Source organism: Convolutriloba macropyga, chromosome 4 (assembly GCF_964194025.1).
Source record: "Convolutriloba macropyga chromosome 4, txConMacr16.3, whole genome shotgun sequence".
NCBI lineage: Eukaryota > Metazoa > Xenacoelomorpha > Acoela > Convolutidae > Convolutriloba > Convolutriloba macropyga.
The window spans coordinates 49,648,261-49,671,033 of NC_134471.1; the positions used below are offsets into that span (position 1 = coordinate 49,648,261).

The 22,773-nt window shown below is 38.0% G+C and overlaps 1 protein-coding gene across 2 annotated transcripts; it reads right to left on the reverse strand.

Moving 5' to 3' along the window:
• Positions 1-454: 454 nt before the first annotated feature.
• On the reverse strand, positions 455-13,709 carry LOC142337722 (uncharacterized). Of its 2 annotated transcripts, none has more exons than XM_075387184.1 (9): positions 13,689-13,709; positions 11,037-11,363; positions 9,850-10,024; positions 9,485-9,552; positions 9,092-9,213; positions 8,562-8,727; positions 4,850-4,930; positions 4,189-4,416; positions 455-2,294 (listed from the first exon to the last, which is right to left on the reverse strand). In XM_075387184.1, exons 2-9 carry the CDS (start codon positions 11,342-11,344, stop codon positions 926-928), a joined length of 2,517 nt encoding a protein of 838 aa, XP_075243299.1. In that variant the 5' UTR covers positions 11,345-11,363; positions 13,689-13,709; the 3' UTR covers positions 455-925. The 2 variants fall into 2 exon arrangements, with proteins under 2 accessions (XP_075243299.1, XP_075243298.1); XM_075387183.1 differs by lacking the exon at positions 13,689-13,709 and adding an exon at positions 13,393-13,556.
• Between the last annotated feature and the right edge of the window lie 9,064 nt (positions 13,710-22,773).

The window sequence follows — 22,773 nt, forward strand, 5'->3', positions numbered from 1 at the left end:
ACTATTTCGTCAAAAAATAATTATGGAGAAAATAAGTTACTTTTTATAAGTCTTCATATGTTCAATCAAGGCTGGTATTAATTCATGTTTATTACATCATACTTCTGAGAAACATTTTGAATTATTCATCAGTGCATCACTGCTCAATATTAGAAATATATCAAATTTAAACTATAGATGACAAACTTACACCGGCTAAGCTCTCAGACGAAACGAGTGAATAATTTAAGAAAAGATCAAAGCATTTGCTTTCACATGTAGAACCAACAAGTTAGTTCCGTTACGTTCAATCTGAACTTACAGATTAGAAGCTATCAAAATAAATAAATAAATATTTAACATTCATGTGTCTCTGTTCAAACGTGTATCAAGTACTTTTTTGTCTGAGAACTTCGCAAGTGCGATCACGTGAAAAAAATTGGCATGAAAAGATACTTGAAATTTGGTATGAAAATGTTCTCAAAAACTAAATTACTCAATAAAGTTTTACCAATTCAAATCAATAGAGTTCGTTTCAGAAGAGCATAATTTAACAAAACACATCAAAATCATTTCAAAATTCCATCTACGCATAGCGCATTTTATCACATCAAATTGAGAGCGAATACGCATTTCACTAATTAATCAAAACTCACATAGATTAACAATTCAAACAAATCATCAGCTAACATTTCGTACACAGCATTTATTACATGTAAAAGCAATTCTAATAGCAACAATATTTGCTATGAACCTGAATTCGTAGAAATTTCAAAAGATATCAAAAAGCACAGTCAATTTCTAAAGTAGATTTATAAAATCAGAAACACTTGGCTTTCTGTATTTCACAATGAGTACATTTCGTTTACCGGAGACGATTACCTCCGGATCTGTGATAATTTTTTGAGTAATCATTTTCAAGTTTGCTTCAGTTGAACGAGTTCAATTAGGGCTCCGACTCGAATGCAATTCGCTTTATGACTTCTTGCCACAAGTAATGTCCAGAAAGAGACGAGTCACGAGGTTGCTGCTGCACTGCGAAAAACGCTCGTGCCAGCTTTGAGTCATTTTCATCCCCGACTAAACGGTAGCAATCTGGGATGAATTTCCTGGCTTCACTTACGAATTCAGAGCAACATTCAAGCTCGGATGAATTTGATCCACTTTTTCCAAGATTCCAAATATGGACCAAAATTTCCTCGCGTGTAAAGCCAGGGTGACTTTTCATAACTGCCAAAACATAAGCTTGTTTGGACTTGTCCAGCAATATTTGCATGACAGACTGATAGTCCTCCATTCGTGCACTTACTGTGCTACTTCTTTGTGGATTATTGGTAGTCATATTAGTAGTGTTCTTTGTACCAGCCCTGTTGGCCAATTTGGTTGCATCTTTGTCTTCAAAATTTTCTACCCTATTTTTTCGGGTTACGGACGATTGACTCATACACGGGTTGTTTCCGTGATCAAAAGAATAAGAAGAGTCTATGTGCATTTTCGGAGATCCCGATTCCTCTTTCGAATACGAACTTTGATTCCAGATTTTTGGAATTTCAGAACTAAAAACGCTGTTATTTGGGACCGGACTATCGTCTCGTTCTTCAAGATCCAGCACTCCGGCAGCGTTTCCGAAATCAGACGCAATGCTATTTTGTTCGTTTTTCCCGAACCCAAAAACTGGTGAATGATCCCCGACGCTGTTGCCAACTACAGCGAAGTCTTCGCAGCTTGACCCGGAATCGCTGAAGTAACTGAATGAATTTGTAGCCGGAGTTTTTGCCACAGCTGACCAGCTATTTGGAGGACACTCTGTATTAGGCATCCTTTTCTTAGAGGGACTCAGTTCAAATGCATGAGCTGTCCACATGTTGTAAGTTCCTGGTCTGGAATTTTCCAGATTATTGTCGGAAAACCCAACTGGGGGCGGACCGTGGAAGTCTATTTCGAATTGACTTTGTCCTCGGTCAAGATTCGAAGCATCACCAGAAGCCTTTAAAGCTGGTCGTCCTTGCAACTGATGTTGCTGCTGTTTTCGGGCCTTAAAATAGCTCAGTAAAGCTCCGTCAGTATTAGGGGATCGCTCAACATTTCGAATTGGAACTTCTTGTTGTACTGGTGAAGGGTCTTGTTTCCAGTACGTGGGTGTGAAAAAGACATTTCCCGAAGGGGCACTATCTGTTGCATGAACTGGGGTTTTGGGATAGCCCGCTTGCAGCCTGCTAGAGGGAAAAGGGTTGGTGGCATTGTCCCGACTGTGAGCGCGAGCGTTTGCAAAGTTCACGTTGAAACTCCGGTCGAAAGCATTTCTTTCCAGGTACCTATAAAAGAGCAAAGGAAGATCAATATTGAAGCTAAATCAAGTACCATAAAATACAGATTGCCGAAATTGCTGTGGAACAATTTGTGTGCCGTAAAATATACATAGAAACCTGAAATGATAAGCAGGCTGATAAAATCTATACAAACTATTGAAAAATCCTAATAAAAGTGCGCTTATGAGTGTACCAGTTACGTCACGTCACGCTAATAAAAAGTTGAAGCACGCCATAAAAAGGTGAAAAAATTGCTGCCTTGAGGTTTGCGACGCAAAAAAATAGCTTCGGGCCAAAACAAAAGCTAAGAGCACCTCAATAGAGCTAAACTCAGTTTACAATTACGCAAGTACATTTATATATTTAATTATTTATTTTTAAGAACATCAGAAAAGGATCATAATAAATAAATCTTCAAAAGGTTCCTAAAAGCGAAACAAACTTACTTAAGAATTCTCATTCTCAGGGCGAAACAGAGAAATTACTGTTAGTTCAAACTTACACCGAAATAAAGCATATTTCTAAAATGTGTTGAGGTAATGTGTTTGCATGAGTAATAAAGTATACAATTTAATTGTCACAGCTTATTTGCAGATAGTCCAAAATCAAAGAAGCCTTATTGATGATTAAATGCATAGTCGCCTGGAATAGCAATTGCTGATTAGAAGACAATTAGCAGATCCGCAACCATCCAGATTTTTAAGGAAATTTTCACTGAAAGTCACAGAATGGGGTATTGAGTAAACATGACTGGAAATTTTCAAACGAAAAGCCACTGAATGGGGTATTCAGTAAAAATGGCTGGCAGATTGCTAGAAAATACCCACAATACAAAAGATCTGCAGTCCCATAAAGAACGAAAAACAGACCAAAAGCGACTTTTCCATTGCTGAGATTTTATATTTTGATTAGGAATTTGTTGAGTTTTTTTGCTCCTTCTATTAGCTGCTCTGAAATAATCTTCAATTAGAGTGAAACACATACATCTCCTGGAATTAAAGTTAAGAAATATGAAGTGGCTCCCATTCCGTCACCTCGACGGAGGTAATAACCACTGGGCTATCAAGGCCTTGTCATGTACTCTCTTCAACTTTATTTCGGAGTTTGAGCAATTGAAACCACTCAAAAATCAAGAAGTGGGTGAAAAAGTCACTTGAGAAGTCAAAGATAAGATTATTCTAGAAAAGCTCAAAACGGTCACGCAAAAAAATCGCATAAAAAAACACACGCGTTTGCAATAATTGCTTCTCATTCGAGAGCAATTTAAGTGTTTTGTTTGTGAGGAAACTCATTTGTGAGAGTGAGTTGAGAGTGAGTTAAGTCACTTTTGACCAAAAACAATTACGCGAAAGAGCAAACAAACTCGCTCCACTAAGAGTGAAGAATGACGTCACCCACGCAATTCCGTCGAAATTGTACCAATGACTGAACAAACAGCAGCTTTGAAGTTATCGTGACATTCTATGGTCGTAATAAAAATTATGAGGAAACAAAGAAACCCGCGAAGGCCAATAATAGCCCTAGCTATCGCTGTGCGACTATTAAGTATATAAAATTTGAGCAATAAATATTAAGGCTTCTTGAACAATTTTGTCGACAACATAATTGTGAAATTCTCTATGTTGATAATTTATTTGCGAAATTTGCTACGCTATGCGCAAAAATTAGCAACTGAAGTCCTCTATGCTAATGAATTGACTTTTCGCGATGAAAAATACTGACGTAAAGTGAGAAAATGTAACAAGCTATTGTCACTTTTGTCCACAAACGGCCCCGAAATCACGAAAAATTACAGAAGTGTACGTTTTGCGGCTCAATAAAAAACTATTCCGGAACTTCATTCTCGTCCAAGTAAACAAAGGACTACATATTGATTTGAATATAGAGCCAGAAAACTAACCTTTGCTTGGGTCCCAATTCCCGACAGAGCCTTCCTTTCCTCTGGGTCCTGGACTCGGGTGGCACCTCATGCATATACTTGCACTTCTTCCCATAGTTACATTTTTCCCCGTATGGACAGGGCTTCGATCCCATCCGCTCACACTCTTCCAAGTATGGACTGGACTTGAGCAAAAGGCGTTCACAGTCTACCTTTTTTCGACTGTAGGAATCTCCCCCGATTATTAGTCTGAAGCAGAATTACTCAATTAATGGACGGGTCCGGTCAATGCTGGATTAAAACTTGCCATAAAATTGTTCCGTGTTTAATACAGTTCAGTAATACGGTAATAGTGTTTCAGTAAAGTTACCGATGCATACTTAGAGAATAAACAAAATACAAAAAAGCTGTGAAATTTACCAAACTTTTACAGGAAAACTATTTTGGTGAAATTTAATTTTTAATCATTGCTCGAAATGACATCGGTTAACACATTATTCCTTTCACTATTTGTGACTAATGGTAATGGGAGCCTTCACGAAAAGAAGTACAGAAAAATCGAAACAGTAGACAAATATGTCAGTTTCGTTTTGTACGCGCAACAAAAATGGGTGAGCAAAACTACTAAACGGTTATCTCATCCACCTGGTCAAACAAGATAAATTGTGAATGTTGTACTTACGTATCTTTAATGAACAGAAATGGTATCACTCTGTCTCTCGTCACACTTCTCAGTCTCGCATCATCATTGAAATCTGTGAACCTAAATACACAGACCTAGTCTTAAATTGCTTAAAAGTCAATCTTCATTCTCTAGGCTGGTTTCCACCTCATTACGTAGTTTAAGTGAAGCAAGTTGTTCGAGAATTGAATTCGCTCTCGACGTTCGAAGAGGCAGAAAATGATTGCATTCTCGAGTTATGATTTTCTGCTTCTTGAAACTTCACGCAAAATTAAGAATCAGACATTTGGTGTATTCGCGTAGCCTTAAAAATTTTCGCGAAAATTGCTTGTCAGAACAAATCGAGGCTTCAGTTCCCCCATCATTCAGTCTCTCTTACGTTGACCGCTCAGATGTGCTTCTTTTTATGTATATCCAAAGAGCTTTTGAGTTAATTGACCTAACTTGACTCATAAGAAGTTTTAAAATCATTTGTACTTCATTTCAATTATTCATGGCAAAATGAAAACAACCGCAAATTACACATCTGTTTCCTTTCTCTCGGTATATTGCGGCCGCCTACATTTCATACATTAAAACTAAAAGGTTTTTGTAACAGTCCACCTTGTATTAGGGTGTAGAAATGTCTTATTATTACAAAGCATGTTTTAGTTTGTTCACATACAATGAAACTGTTTTTTTAATTAATTTCTCTTTCGAATTAAATTTAAGTATTAATTTCTCTTTCTTAAATTTAAATTTAAGAATTAAAATTAATTTTTCCGCGTAGTTTATTCAACCAATCAGAGCACGAATAGCATTCATTCTATCAGTTTAACCAAACAATAAACATAGCTGGCAGATTGCCAGAAAATAGCCGCAATAGATTCGTAGATCTGCAGTCTCAAAAAAAACAGTAAAAAAGACAGACCAAAAAAATTCGTCTTTGCTACCTCTAAGTTTTTGCTGCCTCTATTAGCTGCTCTTAAATAACCTTCATTTAGAGTGACACACACCCATTTGACCTTATATCTTTACCTCCTTTGAATTAAATTAAATAAAAGTCAATTTCAAAAAAGAGGAAGTCATTTTTGTGAGTGAGGTAAGTCAAGTGTGACCAAAAAATTAATCACGCGAATGAACAAAAAAACTCGCTCCACTAAGAGCGAAAAATGACGTCACACACGCACTTCAGTTGAAATTGCATGAACGAATGAACAAAAAGCAGATTTGAAGTGGTTGTGACGTCATATGGTCATGACAAAACCCGCGAAATAAAAAACATAGCCGGAAGAATTCCCGAAGCAACTCGAAGCGTCAGAACTTCACCAATAAAACCGTAATTGCAACTGAAGCCACTACTTTTTGTATCAAACCATTAACTCACTACCTCTCCAGGTCTGCTCTAAAAATTGGTGAAACTTAAACCACTGTCAACAAGAGAAACAAAATGCAGCAAAATTTTATATTATTGAAAACGTTTGTTAACTTTAAAAAATCCAAAATAATTAAGGTGGTCAAAAACCTGATAGTCTTGAAAAAGCTTACAAGGTTGTCAATAGCCCTCAAATAATTCATGATTCTAATCTAGAAAGATCTAAAAAGATCGCGAATCAAACGGCAGATAATAATCTTAGAAACTAAGTTAAATCTTTTCGAAGAAAGCTCAAATTTAAGAATCAGAAAACACCTATAATTAGACTTCTAATAAATGCGATTAAGACAAAAAACAACACACACCTGTTCCTTGTTTACATAAGGTAGACAACATGATTTCATACCAAATAAAAAAACATAACCGACTAACGTCGGGCGAATTGCTCTCAAACGACCGGCGAGCGGTTGGCTTGGTCAGTAGCTAGCCACGGGGGGGGGGGGGGGTGCACCGGGGGCTGATGGGGGCAGTACTGGGTTGGGGGGGGGGGCAAAAGCGCGGTGGGGGGGTAGGTGGAGCCAATAGTGGGGGTGGGGGGTCAACAAGGGGGGGAGGTGTCTCAACCTCTGAACCGCCCTTCACACCATAAGTATAAGTCTCCAAAACAGTTTGAGCTGAAACAGACCTGAAAGGCTCTAAGAGCACTTAATGCCCGCTGGGCGCTACCTGTTTATCCCGTTTTTGAGGACGAAAAGTCAAAAGCGTCAGACGAAAAATTGGTCAAGCGAAAAATCGCATAAAAAAAAAGACCGACAGGACTAATATAATTGCTACAAACTTCGTTTGAGAGCAATTAAAAAAATTCATCATAGAAAAGACATAAGCAGCAGAAGAAAATTCAAAGGCAAAAAAACGTTTAAATTAATACCAAGGCCGGAAGAAAGCTGTAGTTATTAGTCATAAGTGAAATTTTTGAAAAAGCTTGCTATCAAACTCTCAGTACTGCCTTATGTTGAAATAAATCAATTGCAAACCAAAGATATGACGAAAATCTACGAAAAAGCTGAAATCATTCATTTTTTACAACCCAAAAAATCAATATACCGAAAATAAATGTAGGTGCCAGCACAAAGCTAGAATGATACTAACTAGAACGAAAAGACATTTTTGATTTTTGAAAGTTAAAAATCAATTTGATTTTCGAAAGTTAAAAATCAAATTAAAAAATTCAAGAAAAACGAATACATTTCGTTGCTCAGCATTCAAGACATAGAAAAGATAACTAGTCATTCGATACAAAAATCTATCTTCCTGAAGAGAACAAAAATAGGAAAAAGCAGAATTCATAAATACGAAACATTGAAACATTTTGCAAAAAAAAAGGTCAAAGAACTTTTAAGTTAAGACTGCATTTATGAAAAAGTTCCAACTGTTTTTCAAAAACCTAACGCCAAAAAATGATTGAAATTTTATTGAAACAAAATTAAAGTCCCTCATGTTGCACAAAAAGACTATTTCTAGCAATTACAACCAAAATACAAACAAAAAACTGACAAAAATCGGAAAAAAACTACCAAAATCGGATTAGCATATGTAAATTTTATAAAAACCAAATTACATCGAGGTATAAAGAGGCTTTGAGTATATGAATTATCAAAGAGAAGTTGCCATATTAACTGATTTTTGACACACAGACGGTTAAAAGATTCAAAATGAAGAAATTAATATTAAAAAAAGCCAAAAATTAACTAAAAAATCAAAAATTATGTGCCAATTTTCAACTTGAAACGCATTTTCAGGCCTCTGCAAAACACTGTGGTATCAATTTCCGAGGTTGACATTCAATATAGTATCGAATAAAAATATATTTCTACAAGAAACCAAATTAAAAGCAAAAAATTGGGCTGCTTAGACGAAAAAAACGGCTAAAAACGGTCATCTTTATGTGCAATTCAGTCAAAAACTACTTTTCAAAGTAAAAAAGTCATTCACTAAACGCAGCGCATGATCAAAAAACTTCTCTCGCTTAGCGAAAATCTGTTCACCGAGACAGCTTTTCTCACTTTCGCTTTTAGGTCAAAATGCCGCGTGAACAAATCTACTTCCTGTAAAAAAAAAGACCGAGAGAAAACCAATACTCCTCTTCGAGTCGTAAAAACCGAGAGAAACCCAATACTCCTCTTCGAGTCGTAAAAAAACGAGAGAAAACCAATACTCCTCTTCGAGTCGTAAAAACCAAGAGAAGGCCAATAATAGCCCCAGCTATCGCTGCGCGGCTATTAAAAAATAGTTCAGGGGGTTCTACTATTTTTGAATGGAAGCATAAAACCAGCACCACCAAGTAAATGTGTCAATAACCTGTCGTTTGAGAGGAGTACACCATCGAGTTCTGCGCAACATTGCAGCAGGAATCCATCGTCAGGTGGAAGTGTCCTCCTGTCTGGCTGGTAGTGACTGGGCTGAGAAGAAGCCACACACTTCAACTGGCCATACTTTTCTCTCATGTCCACAAACTCCTTCTCATCTTAAACACAGAAAATACCATCATCAACGTACATCGTCTGTATTATATAGTAATCCTTTAAAGTCAAATGAAGATAACGCTCAGAACAATAATGGAAATTCGCAAATCCTCATTTTTTGATAACAGCCCGCAAGCGAATGGTAACTAATACTGACTTCAGCTGTAAATTATTTCAAAATTTTGTTCTCCACTCGCAGGGAAGATGCAATAGGTATATTTTTCCACAGAAAAGAATCCGAATTCCACAATTTAGCTGCTTATCGAAAACGCAACTGCAAAATTTTTTCCTGTTGAGAAAATATCAGTTAAGCAAACTATTTGTGAGGTGTGGTTTAGGAGAGGCAGGTTTCAGTTGTTTGTTTACCTGGGGAGGCGACTTGCTTCTTTCGATATGTAGGGACAATCATGATAACATTGTGGCCCAGTGATTCGAAGTGGTCGCAGGCAATCATCACTCCTCGCCACGAGAACTTGCCATGGCCATGTCTGAAATAGACACACACCATCTTTCAATCATATTGTCATACAAACTCCATATACTAGTAGTATAAATGATACTATCAGTTTTGTCACATTTAAATCTCATTTGAAGACTATTTACAACTGGCATTTTCGTGACAAGTTCTCTTTTCAATTTGGACACATTGAAATTAAGTTTAAGAAATGGATCGCTTTAATTTATCCATTGCATTACAAAACAGCATATTACAAGAATATCAAGTCTAATTACATATCAAGTCTAATTCAGCTGACTTACGCGGTGGCGACGTTATTACAGTCGATGAAAACATCTCTCAGTTTTCCCAGAAGATGCTTCTTGGGTACCTGAAACACAAATTAACACTCCATACATATATACTAATACCAGAAAGCAAGTCAGGGGTCAGTGTAATTTTGTCGTTGTCAATGTTAATTAAGGTTCATTCAATTTCAAATCAATACCAAACCAGAACTAGATGTTCTAGATTGTCACCGGAACCAAGTTGCATCCCACCTAACCAATTTAACTGCTTTTAGACATTTATGGGGTTAATTTATTTTCATACCTATAAAATACCAGTTAATTTTTTACAAAAAAACAGCCCCAATTAATCAGAAGAAAGAAGATAGATTTGTTCTAACCTTTACTTTACCCAGTTCCGCGTTGATGGCCTCTTCGTATTCGGAACAGACTTCGCTCTTGACTGTCACTTGTATGATATTTGTGAGCAGCTGCTGTACTGTGGTGAACGCATTCCAATCTGATGAGCTCACTTTCATGGAACACGATGAAGTACACAGGTCCAAAGTCACTGTTCTGAAACAACGACAGCGATGGTTATATTGTACAAAATTAGAAATGAAAACCAACTCAAGTCTGCTTCGGGCGGGTTCGAAAAACCCCACGAAAAACGCCCAAAATTAGATAGAAAAACCCACGGAAAGAAACCCCCCAAGGACAAAAACCACGGAAATAAACCTAGACTGAAGGTTGAAACAGTTTCTCAAAATGCCATGTTTGATGCAATTGCTCGCAAATATTCGAATGGTTGATATTTGTGTGCCGCACAAACAATTCGTTTTATTCTGCCGTGATTCCCACTTTCTTTAACTACCTGCTTCCCCCCTTTTTGCTGTGCCACGGTTCGCTTGGAACGCTGTTTTTTTGCGTGGGGGTTTAATTCCTAGATCCATTTCGGGTGTAACATTAGTTGATAGGCTGCATACTACTTCTGAAAATTTTAAAGACAATAAATAAACCATGCACATTTTGTATTTACTATGTTTCCGCCCTCAGCTTATATCTTTCACTCCCTCAAGTGCTCCTGTTATTTTTACATAGCAACTTGCTAATTACAACATAACATTAACTGATTGGGTCATAAGAACCACTGAGGCGGAGGAAACAGAATAAAACCCACGATAACCGAGGGAATTTGATCAGCTAGCGTATTTGGTATTTTTTTAATTTTTGTATCATGACGCATCAAAGGGCAAATGTCTCGCTGGTCATTAGTTCACATATTGTGTCTATATTATTGATGTCTTGTACTTGAAATTGATGTAAAGGAATTCTTAAATTAGAATTGTCCCTACAAACATCTGATCACAATCAAAATTTTGCAATCATTTCCCCTAAAAATGACCAGCCAACCCTCATTACCCACCCGGTAACAAAAAAAGTTAAGGTGGCATGCACAGACTAATGCGTGCCATTGCACTGACATTTGAAGTTTGATAGCTATCAAAGGGGATAATTCTTACAATTAAGGAGATTACTGTAAAGGATCCATCCACCGGGAGGGGGATAGTTTTAATATATCTCCAACCTGAAGGTGGCCTCCAAAGCTGGCAATATGCGTCTGAACACTGGCAGGTACTTCCTACCTCCAAGGTCAAAGCACACGACCTCACTTCCACCACCAGCTGCTCCATTGACAGTGTTGGTTTGTGGTTGGGACAGAGCGTACTGGCTGTTTGCGGTGATACTGCTTCCTGTTCCACTGGCAAGACTCACGACGCTTCCGCTGTTGCTTCCACCTCCAATGCCACCAATTCCACTATTGAAGGGATCGCACCCAACTTTGAAATCAGCACAACCCACATTAGCACCTCCCACAAGACAATTTTCTGTCATCTTTCATTTACGAAAGGAACTGAAAGTCAACGTCACCACTTCAATTTATTATATTTCATTACAAAGCATACAAAGCTTGGTCAAACTTGAAATTGAAAACTAATAATAAAAAAACATTAAAAGAAATGGTTAACTACGTCATCAATTGCTTGTTGACATTTAGCGGTAATTAAAAGAATTTATGATAGCTTTTTCCACTCGTATTGCATTTCATAGCAACAGATTTTGGGACATGTTGCCCCGTGACAACAGCGTCCACGCACGAATCCTCACGTGACCCCGCAAAGAGACCAATTCGCCCACACGTTAATTCTCTCACGCAAATATTCGGATTACAAACTCTTAAATAGAAAAACGGAAAACAAAGCTCCAAGATCAAAACAATAACGCAGGAACAAATTGTAAACGTAAAAATCGCGATTCAACTAATACAAAACACGCCAGAATATCAAATGATATGGCGAATGAATGAGCATTGTGTAGGTATAAACTAATCAAAGTATTGCCAACCAAACTTTCTCCGATTCAACAAAACAGAGCATGCTTTCAAGATTCGGATACTAATTGAGAACAAGAACTGAGAACAGCTATTTCGAAATTGGGTCGCCGATTCTGTTGCCCTACTTTAGACAACTTTCACGTATTCTTTCGCTAAATTGAGGCAACACGCATTCGTAACAGTACTGCCAAATATTTCAAATTCATCGAAATTAATTCAACGTTGTTTTAATTACATGCTATTTCAATACCGCAATTTTGAAAATGCCTCAAAATTGACAAAACATTATTTAAATTCATATAAAATTTTGAAAACAACTCTCAAAAGTTTGAAGTTTTGAAAGCGCAATGTAAAACGCTACCAGCTAAAACGAAATCTTGTTTCCCAAAAAAGCGCGAGTTTTTTTAATGGGTCATATAAAACACTATCTATCAGGGATACTGTAGCTTTTTCTCAAACATTAAATGGACGCCATAAAGTGGGACCAAAAACCACATGTGACAAAAACGCATGAAAAATTGATTATAATAACAGCGAAAAGTACAACAGCTGTTCGTCACAAAAACAGACAAAAAATTACCTTCTTTTCTAAATTACGTGAAAGGACCTTTTTGGGCACGTGAATAAAATAAGAGCCAAACCAATTACCACAAAAGCAGCACATAAATTAATTAAGAGCATAAAAATGCAGAGATAGTATAAAACTGACTCAAACAAACGAACTGAAAGCGTTAAAAAGTGGTTTTGTATCAGATCTTGAGCTGACGTCGTCTACATACCGAACAGAAAAACTCTAATTATAGAACCACGTCAAACACTTTCTGTAATTATTGATTCGTCGTGATAATACAGCAAAAACAGGATATCAAAGACAGTCTTTGAAAAGTAGGACAAGCAATTTTGTAAAAAAAAATGTGACGCATGACAGTAGAACCCATTTGGAAGATTTGTTAAAACCCTCACTCATTTTCCCTAAAGCTAAATTTGTTCAAAATTTGTTAATTCAAATACAGAACACCAGCTTTCCATTTTAAAAAACGGTCATTCACGGGTCTGCAATCATTCAGTCGAACTTTAAATACTAAAAAAAAAGCAGTTTCGGGTAGGTATGTTAGCTCCAATTTGCTCAATGAATTAGGTTTCATCCTTTCAAACCAATCAAAATAGTAGTTGAGCGCGCCGAGATCTTTGATTGTGCAAATTTAAGTCCCAAAGTGGCTTCTGAGATCGTTTATTCAAAATCTGACTTTATTCTGAATGATGAATGTAAGTATACCACGAAACATCGCCGATTAACGAAATCAATTCTATCGCACATATATTTCAAAGATCCAGCAGCTACAGGCATATTTACCAGAATTGTAAATATTTGCCAGAATTAAAAGTGATCTGAAAAGAGGAACTTGATGTCCCCGTTGATCATCCTTGCTTTATTGTATTTATACGAAAAAGCTAAATAAAACTATCTATCTATAAAAAAAATATTCATCAGAATTGAAAATATTTACCAAAATGAATAAAAGCTTAAATGTCTGAAATTCTCACTAACCGTTTTCCAATGAACAAAATAATCGACTGAGTCCCTTGGTGCAGTAAAAGGAAAAGACAATTGAAAAATTTTTAAAATAATTGACGATTAGCCTGTTTTCTGGTTGAAAATATTGCAAAATGATTAAACGGAATAGTCCTGCTTGAATCATTACAATGCACATTACAACACTCTGTCGACAGAGATTTGCGTCAGTGTTACAACATGCAGTAATACATTCAACAGTATTACCGATAGTGAAGATCACTACACGAATTATAAAATACTATATTTATAATACAATACCGGCTACTTACTCTGGCACAAGATTCGGCATTCATGTTGACAGACGAAACTTTTGATGTCAAAGTTTACTATAAATACTAAACAAAAACTAAAAATGATACCAAAAACAAAATAGAAGCAATAAAATAAAAATTAAAAACAGCTTATTCGTCCAGACGCGATGTGTTGTAATAAGTATCGTTTAAATCGGTACATTTAAAATTAGAAAATGAATTCAAGACGCACGCGCGTGCTTGCGAATTTTCTACAACACATCTATTTCTGAGAAATAGAGTTAACTATTACACATGACCTCTCGAAAAAATTCCAAAATGAGAGAAGTACTTCATGTCATAACATGCTATAAATATCAATGCAAAGACTGGGACTCTTCTAAAACAATGATGCAGCAAAATAAGACAAAAGATCAAAAGCAGAACAACATTCTGCACACAGTTAAAGTGCAAACGAACCTTTTCCATTATAACAGTCGCCAAAAAGCTTGATGGAGAGCGACTAAAGACTATAAATTGACATCCAGCAACAAGCGACAAATTCCCACACTTCTAGCAAGTAAATGGCTTAGGTAGTAGCTACCGTACGCTCAGCGAGGTTAGATTCAGTCAGTGGAGGGCATGAAAAAATACGGAGGGGTTAAAGCTTAGCGGGGTGGGGGTCCAGTCCTCCTAAAATCGCCCTTAACGTCATATATTTCGGCAGTTTCTCAGGTGAACTGTACCTTAAGAGCTTAGTGAGGCTAGAGGCTCAAAGAGAGCAACACAGCTACATAATTCGTTGTTGCAGAGCGAAGTCAATAATTTTTTTTATGTACAAACGCTTTCGCTATATCTAGCATTACCACGTAAAATGCAACTCAAAGTTATTCTATTTACAATTAAAATTATTTCAATTCTATTATGAAATAAAACTACAATTAGAACTTCTTGCAATTTCATTTTTTGTTACGTCTTTAATTTTCTATTCATGATCTTCTCATTTAGCTTTCAAAAGTTTTCTGTGATTTTCCATCCTTCGTGTTTCAATGTTTTAATAAGCTAAAATGCAATTTTTGAATAACGCAGGAAGTCTACGGTTGACTAATATTTTAAAGTCAGTTCCTGGCTTCGGTTCTAGCCGCATGTGTTCAGCGATGGTTTCAGTTTTGCTATGCGTATTGCTTCTAGTCATGATCTTTAGTGGCACATTACTTAGATCAATTATACGCCAACCAAACGCCCGAGAGGTGACAAAATATTAGCTTATATGTTAACCAACAGGCAAGTTTTTTTCCTGCTCTGTTAACCGCGTGGTTATATGTCTGCAAGTTTGCCCGACAGCGGGGAAACTGCATCAACTACAAGCTATTTCGTATACACGTGCGGTTTTAGACCTTAATCAAATCTGGACTTTAAGGATGGCTTGCAGGTTTTGAGCTTCATTGGGTACATCACTAAGAGGCAGTATTTTGTGGCTTTTCTTTTAGTCTAATGTTTAATTGGCCGCTTTATTGTTGAAAATGGGTGCGTTCAGCATAACTTTTGTTTTTGCATAACTTCTGATTTGCATCCCTCTGTTGTTTTGTGTTATTTTGTGTCACCTTAAATTTTTCAATTAACTGATTTAAAATGCCTGATGTCCATTTCCCGGGTCTTGAGTTTCCCCGTATAATTTAGTTGATTTTTACGGCTTCGTCAAAGTATGGCTAGTTGCTTGTAGATCGAAAAAGCCAATTATAATATTTTAATGTGCTCACGTGTTCAGCTACGGAGGTTCAGGATTGTTCCTGTCTCTGATGGCTTTTGATACTCATTACATGAGTTTTCTTTGTTCATTAACGTCGTTCTTCATTTATCTTTGTCATATCCAGGAAAGCCACTTCACGCTTTTCATTCAAAATTTCACTGTGAACTCCAAATTGTCATACAAACTATTTTCTAGTTCAAGCAAAATATTGAGGTCGTCTTTCCCTGTGCAACTGATATCCTCCATATCTCTTCAAAAATTACTTTCCTAGTTTGTTTATCAGTTGGTGTTCTCAGAATGAAAGCATTTCCAAACCACGTAACCCATTTTTTTGTATTGCTCCTTACTTATATTTTGACATTTAATAGTTCTTACATTTCTCCCATTCAACTGCTCATTCCATGCCATTCTAAACAAATTTTTCATGACGGTCGTGGCAAATTATTTCATAAGTTTTGTTTTTCTAGAGCTCATCTCACTCTCACCACTTAGTTTTTCTTCAGAACTTTCAGCCAAAATCATTCAAGATAACAGCCAGGGAAGCCCCCATTGCCGAACAGTCTTTTTGACAGTCACCATTACTTCTAAATTAAGCATTTGCGACTGCTAGTTTGAATAGGTCTTTCAAAATCCGGTTGAGTGTCACTGGAGTAAGAACATTGCAAGGCAATTTCGATGGCTTCCGAGACGGGAACATTGGTGTATAAACTTTTAACATCTAGTAATACAATTTGCTCATTCGCCACAAGCTGAAGAGTTTCAGGTTTTTGCCGTGCCAACAGACTCAAAGTTTTGCCAATCATACAGGTTATTTCACTTTTGAAAACCAACGTCAAAAAGCTCAGACAAAATATCGATCAGTAAAAAAAATAAGAACCGCACCAAAAAAATTTTATAAGTAGTAGTAGTAGTAGTAGTAGTAGTAGTAGTAGTAGTAGTAGTAGTAGGAGAGTCTTTAGGGTCGGAGCCCTCGGGTGTGGAACCCTTCAGTTTTCGTTTGGCACGAGTTTTTTCATTGGTTTGCAGATTCCACAGTTGCATAGAAGTCTCCAGGTGCAGCTGTCGAGTTCGTTGTAGCTTCTGTGGAAATAGTTTTGGTAGTAGTAGTAGTAGTTGGGATTCGGCCAGGAGATATCTTCATCTGCTGGCACGGGGATCGTCTCCCTTTTTCTTCGTTTGGGACCAAATAAACAAATACCCAACCAAAAAAGAAATGAAAAGAAAATCATAACGCATTTCATGCATTCAGTTTTGGTCACCCCCTCAGTATCTTTTGACCTGACAACTTTAGGATCTTTTCCGTTTGTGCCCCCCCAGTACGTTATGCGCCCTCCAGTTACAGAGCACGTGCCATTACATAGTAAATCATTATGTATAAATATATGCACGTGCATCTGGGGGTGCAAACAATATGTGCCGGGGGGGGGGGGGGGGAGCACAAACGGAAAAGATCTCAACTTTAGTAGTTGGCCAGCATTCTTTGGAAGGACCTCAAACTACCAATAACCTCGAACCACCTTCACCTAGCTGAACAAATCCAAACCCGCTGACCTCAATATATCTACTACACTACCTAAGCCAATTGCTTGCTAGAGGCTTGAGAGAAGTTCAGAATCGATCAAATACTAGGTACTACAAAAAAGCTCAATCCTACTGGCTAAAATTAAATGGCTTAAACATTGCTGTTGTAACAATACGCAGAGGGACTAACGTTCAAGTAAGTCCCTTAACGTACTGGTAAGATTAAAGGAAGATGCGTTCTATCAATCGAGTGCTTGGGTGACTACTGAAAACAATTATCGGAAAAACTGGAGCAGGTTACCCACACCTACATGAGAATGAACGTAGTTTTCGCTGTTTAATTCATCATATTTGTCTATCATCAATTATTTGTTGCAATGTGTTATCAAGTGTTTGCAACTCCCATGCTGCATGGGAGTTGCAAACACTAGCAGTCGCAAATGAAACAGGGAAAGATAAGTGAAAAGATTTATCAAAGGCCCAGGACAACTGGATCGCAACCGGCCAGGCTTTATGGACTTCCTAAGGTACATAAAATTGGTACGCCGCTTCGGCCTGTTCTGTCAATACCCGGTAGCAGTTACGAGAACCTCAATAAATTTCTCTCCCCCTTTTTCGGGAAGTTACCAGGTGCAAATATTGAGACTAACTCGAAAGATGCCAGAGCAGCTTTAGAGGCTACCAAATTGGATGAAGACTAGCTAGTGGTATCTCTCGATGTAAAAAGCTTATACACCAATGTACCGGTTGAGGAGGCAATTGAAATTGCGCTTAAAGAACTGTACTCCAGTGACGAGGTACTTGAGATTCCGAGGTCAGCTATGAAGAGCCTTTTGAGACTAGCCGTAACGAATGTTCACTTTAAGTGTAATAAAATGTGGTACACTCAATCGGACGGTTTAGCAATTGGTGCTTCGCTGGCGGTAATTTTGGCAAATTTGTGGATGAAATCCTTTGAAAAATCTTTGCAGAAACCAAAAAGGGAAGGGAGATCAAAACTCCTGACACAAAGGTGATATGCATTGACTGTATCCGACCCGTTACTTTCCGAGGGAAAGGAGTCGAGTGCGAATCATGCAAAAACTGGCTTCATGCAAAATGCCAAGGTATCACTGACACAGAATATCTGCCCATGCAGGAAATTGTTTGGATCTGTTCCTATTGTGCAGAAAAAGGTAGAAAAGAGGACAAACTGAAATTGAAATTATTCAAGAGGTATGTGGATGATATAGTGTGAACGGTAAAGGGGAACCCTCTAGATTACCTTGAGTATGCAAATTCTCTTCACAAGAACTTACAATTCACTCTTGAGACACCAAACGGAAGTGGAGACCTGGTATTCCTAGATCTAAACATAAACCTAAACAAAGATAGAAAAATCAGCTGTCATTGGTATCAAAAATCAACCGATACCGGCATAATCCTAAATTTCCGTAGCTGTTCACCGTTACAATATAAGAGAAATGTGATTCAAGGGACTGTTCATAAGATTTTTAATGCGACCATTGACTGGCAATCCTTTGATGTAGCTCTTAAGAAAAATCAAGAGATCTGGACTGAAAATCAATACCCAACAAGTGGTCCCCCAGTATCGTTAAGGAGACGTTGGATAAACTAGTCACGAAGGAGAAGGTCACAACAAAACCACCCCAAAACGAACAACATCTTAAAAAAGTTAAATGTCTTAACAATAGGGAGTCTGGACTTAGGTTTTTTGTTCAATACAGAAGATATATCACGCTAAATTTTGCAAGTAGACTGAAAAAATTGTGTGATATTCAAATCATTTTCACAACAAGAAAGCTAAGAACTTGCTTGCCCACCCTGAAATAACCTTTTGATAAGAATCTGAAATCCCATGTGGTATATAAAGTAACATGTAATGGATGCAGTTCCATCTCTGTTGGCCAAACCAGCCGACATTTTACCACTTGAATTTGAGATCATCAAAAGAAGGATTCCCCTGTTGGACAACACCTTGCTGAATGTTGTGGTACAACGCATAACGTAAAATGGGAGATTCTTGATGCATGTCGCGGGGTTGAAAAACTAATGGCGATAGAAGCGATCTACATCCAAAAGCTGAAACCGCAAAAAAATACGCGCGATGAGTATCGGGGGCGGGGATTGACATTGAAGTACTAGTTCAAATACAAAAATTTGACTTTTGAAATTCAAAAAATATTCTGGTACATGTTAATTCGAAACTTTGTCAACGCAAAAAGGAAAAAAAACAGATAGCAATGAAAGTAAAAATCCCTTTTCAGGAATAGAAAGCATTATACCAGGGATTTTTATAAAATCCGGAATAAAAAATGAATTGATTTTAGTGTAATAAGTGTAAATAAAAAGTTGTAAATGTTATTTTAACTGTAAATAATTTCGAAAATTCGTTGTTGTTTTAACTCATTTCTTAAAATTATATTCAAAGGCAAGTTTATATACTTTGTAAATGATTTCATTTAATTTTCAAACCTGACAATGAACGCAATGTTCGAAAAGGTTCGTTTTAGTTATTCAATTTAAGTTTTAATTGACAATTACTTCTCTGCATCCCATGGTGCAAATACCCAATACCAACTTTACGATGCCTGGCTGGTTTCAAAAAAGAGAAACCAAAACCGACTAAAGTTGGGTGGATTGATCTCAAACGACTGGCGAGCGGTAGTAGCCAGCTGGTGCTTAGGGATGTTAGCATTAGGGTGGGTGCGGGATCAAGCGTTGGGGGCTCATTAGGCAATTGGCGGGGTTAGAGTTAGGAGGGCTGAACAAGAGGCGTCCAAATTGCCAGGTAGAGGAGGGTGGATGGGGCATTTTTTTTGGGGGGGGGGGGGGGTTGGTGGTGGTGGGAGATGGGAGGGTTCAAATTTTAAGATTCATACCCGCTCGCACACCATAAAAGTGTGCCTTGAAAACAGTTTCGGCGAATCTCAAAGACTAGTACGGCGTAAGACTCTAAGAGAGGTTCCCAACCACTTAGTGCCCAACGGGTTTTGTCTGTTTATCCCGTTTTCGAGGTCAAAAGTGTCAGAGGAAAAACACGTCAATAAAAAAGGCCACATGACTAATATAATTGATACAAATTTATTTGAAGTTTACAAGTAGGATTCGGTCTGAACCGTATGGAGGCTCTATTGCCTTCATACAAAAGTCATACCAATAAGTCTACTGAAGAACGTCTCAAAAGTCTTCGAGGAAGTCATCTTCGCACGGCTTTACCCACCGATAGAAAGAACTATCTCTGACTCCCAACACGGTTTCAGAAAGAAACGATCGGCAGTCCTTCAACTCATCCTCTTCAAAACGAACTTTACCAGCAACTTGAATCGAAAAAATGCAATGACATTCGAAATCTTTATGTTGAAATCAGAAAAGCCTTTGACAAAGTAGCGCACAAAAGACTCATTCAGAAGCTCGAGGACATTGGCCTCGAAGGAAAGCTACTCCAACTACTCGAAAGCTATCTCACAAACCAAACGCAACGCGTTAAAATTGGAACAAGCAAATCAGAGAACAGAAGTGTAACCAGCGGAGTACCTCTGGGATCAATTTTGGGGCCCCTGATGTTCATCATCTACATTGACGTTCTCCCCGAATAAATCTCAGATATCCCGGCCATTGAAGTACTAGTTCAAATACAAAATTTTGACCTTTGAAATTCAAAAAACATTCTGGTACATGTTAATTCGAAATTTTGTCAACCCCAAAAAGGAGAAAAAACAGATAGCAATGAAAGTAAAAATCCCTTTTCAGGAATATAAAGCATTATACCAGGGATTTTCGTAAAACTCGGAATAAAAAATGAATTGATTTTGGTGTAATAAGTGCAAATAAAATGTTGTAAATGTTATTTTAACTGTAAATAATTTCAAAACTTCGATGTTATTTTAACTCATTTCTTAGAATTATATTCAAAGACAAGTTTATAAACTTTGTAAATGATTTCTTTTAATTTTCAAACCTGACGATGAACGCAATGTTCGAAAACGTTCGTTTTAGTTATTCAATTTAAGTTTTAATTGACAATTACTTCTCTGCATCCCATGCTGCAAATACCCAATACCAACTTTACGATGCCTGGCTGGTTCCAAAAAAGAGAAACCAAAACCGACTCAAGTTGGGTGGATTGATCTCAAAAGACTGGCGAGCGGTATTAGCCAGCTGGTGCTTAGGGATGTTAGCATTAGGGTGGGTGCGGGGATCAAGCGTTGGGGGGCTCATTCGGCGATTTGCGGGTTTAGAGTTAGGAGGGCTGAACGAGAGGCGTCCAAATTGCCTGGTAGAGGAGGGTGGATGGGGCATTTGTGGGGTGGGGGGGGGTTTGGTGGTGGTGGGAGATGGGAGGGTTCAAATTTTAAGATTCAGACCCGCTCGCACACCCTAAAAGTGTCCCTTCAAAACAGTTTCGGCGAATCTCAAAGACTAGTACGGCGAAAGACTCTAAGAGAGGTTCCCAACATCTTAGTGCCCAACGGGTTTTGTCTGTTTATCTCGTTTTCGAGGACAAAGGTGTCAGAGGAAAAACACGTCCATAAAAAGGCCACATGACTAATATAATTGATACAAACTTATTTGAAGTTTACAAGTAGGATTCGGTCCGAATGGTATGGAGGCTCTATTGCCTTCATACAAAAGTCATACCAATAAGTCTACTGAAGAACATCTCAAAAGTCTTCGAGGAAGTCATCTTCGCACGGCTTTACCCACCGATAGAAAGAACTCTCTCTGACTCCCAACACGGTTTCAGAAAGAAACGATCAGCAGTCCTTCAACTCATCCTCTTCAAATCGAACTTTACCAGCAACTTGAATCGAAAAAATGCAATGACATTCGAACTCTGTATGTTGAAATCAGAAAAACCTTTGACAAAATAGCGCACAGAAGACTCATTCAGAAGCTCGAGGACATTGGCCTCGGATGAAAGTTACTCCAACTACTCGAAAGCTATCTCATAAACCAAACGCAACGCGTCAAAATTGGAACAAGCAATTCAGAGACCAGAAATGTAACCAGCGGAGTACCTCTGGGATCAATTTTGGGGCCTCTGATGTTCATCATCTACATTAAAGATCTCCCCGAAGAAATCTCATATATCGCGGCCTTTGGATACGCAGATGATTTCAAAGCAATTACCCACGGTGAGCACGAATACGAGACCACTCTCGGGGAAAAACAGAAAAGGAACAAAGCAAACCATACGGACCTAAATGTTAGCAAAAGTAAAACTCTCCTCATCAGAGGGTTCTAGCCGAGCGTGACGAAGCATGTCTGAAAACCGGGATCTTTCCCATTATAGCACCCCATGAAAATATAGCCCCCCATTATGGTATATTTACAATGATTGGGGGGCTATAGGCTATTTGACCACTAAGCTGGGGGGGGGCTATAATGGGAAAGACCCGGAAACCATTGCCATCCAAAAAGATCTCGGAGTCGTTTTGTCTCGAAATCTCTCTTGCAGCGCAAACTGCCAACGTAGAACCACCAAAGCGTGGAAAGCATTCTACACACTCAAACGAAAGTTTCCGAGCAGAACCTCAATGGAAACGAAACTGAAAGCATACATAGGATACGTAGTGCCCGTACTCACTTACACCTCCCAAGTCTGGTACCCTTCTAAGACTGACAAGAAATCAATCGAGAAGATCCAGCACAAGGCCATGAAGTGGATATGCAGTGGAAATGACGAATACCATCAAAGACTTGAAACACTGAAAAAGCAAAAAGCACCCACTCTCCATGTACATGGAAATGCACGATGTCCTCTATCTCCCCTCATTCCTAGAAGGCAATTACTGCGTCCTCTAACACAAACTGCCAAAGCAAAAAGAAAACGAAACAAAACAAAAACAG

Coding starts and splice junctions, on each gene's coding strand:
- LOC142337722 (XM_075387184.1), bottom strand. CDS start 11,344: ATGACAGAAAATTGTCTTGTGGGAGGTGCTAATGTGGGTTGTGCTGAT. Junction 9,553..9,849: donor CGGAACTGGGTAAAGTAAAG/GTTAGAACAAAT, acceptor TTTGTGTTTCAG/GTACCCAAGAAGCATCTTCT. Junction 8,728..9,091: donor GAAGCAAGTCGCCTCCCCAG/GTAAACAAACAA, acceptor TCTGTGTTTAAG/ATGAGAAGGAGTTTGTGGAC.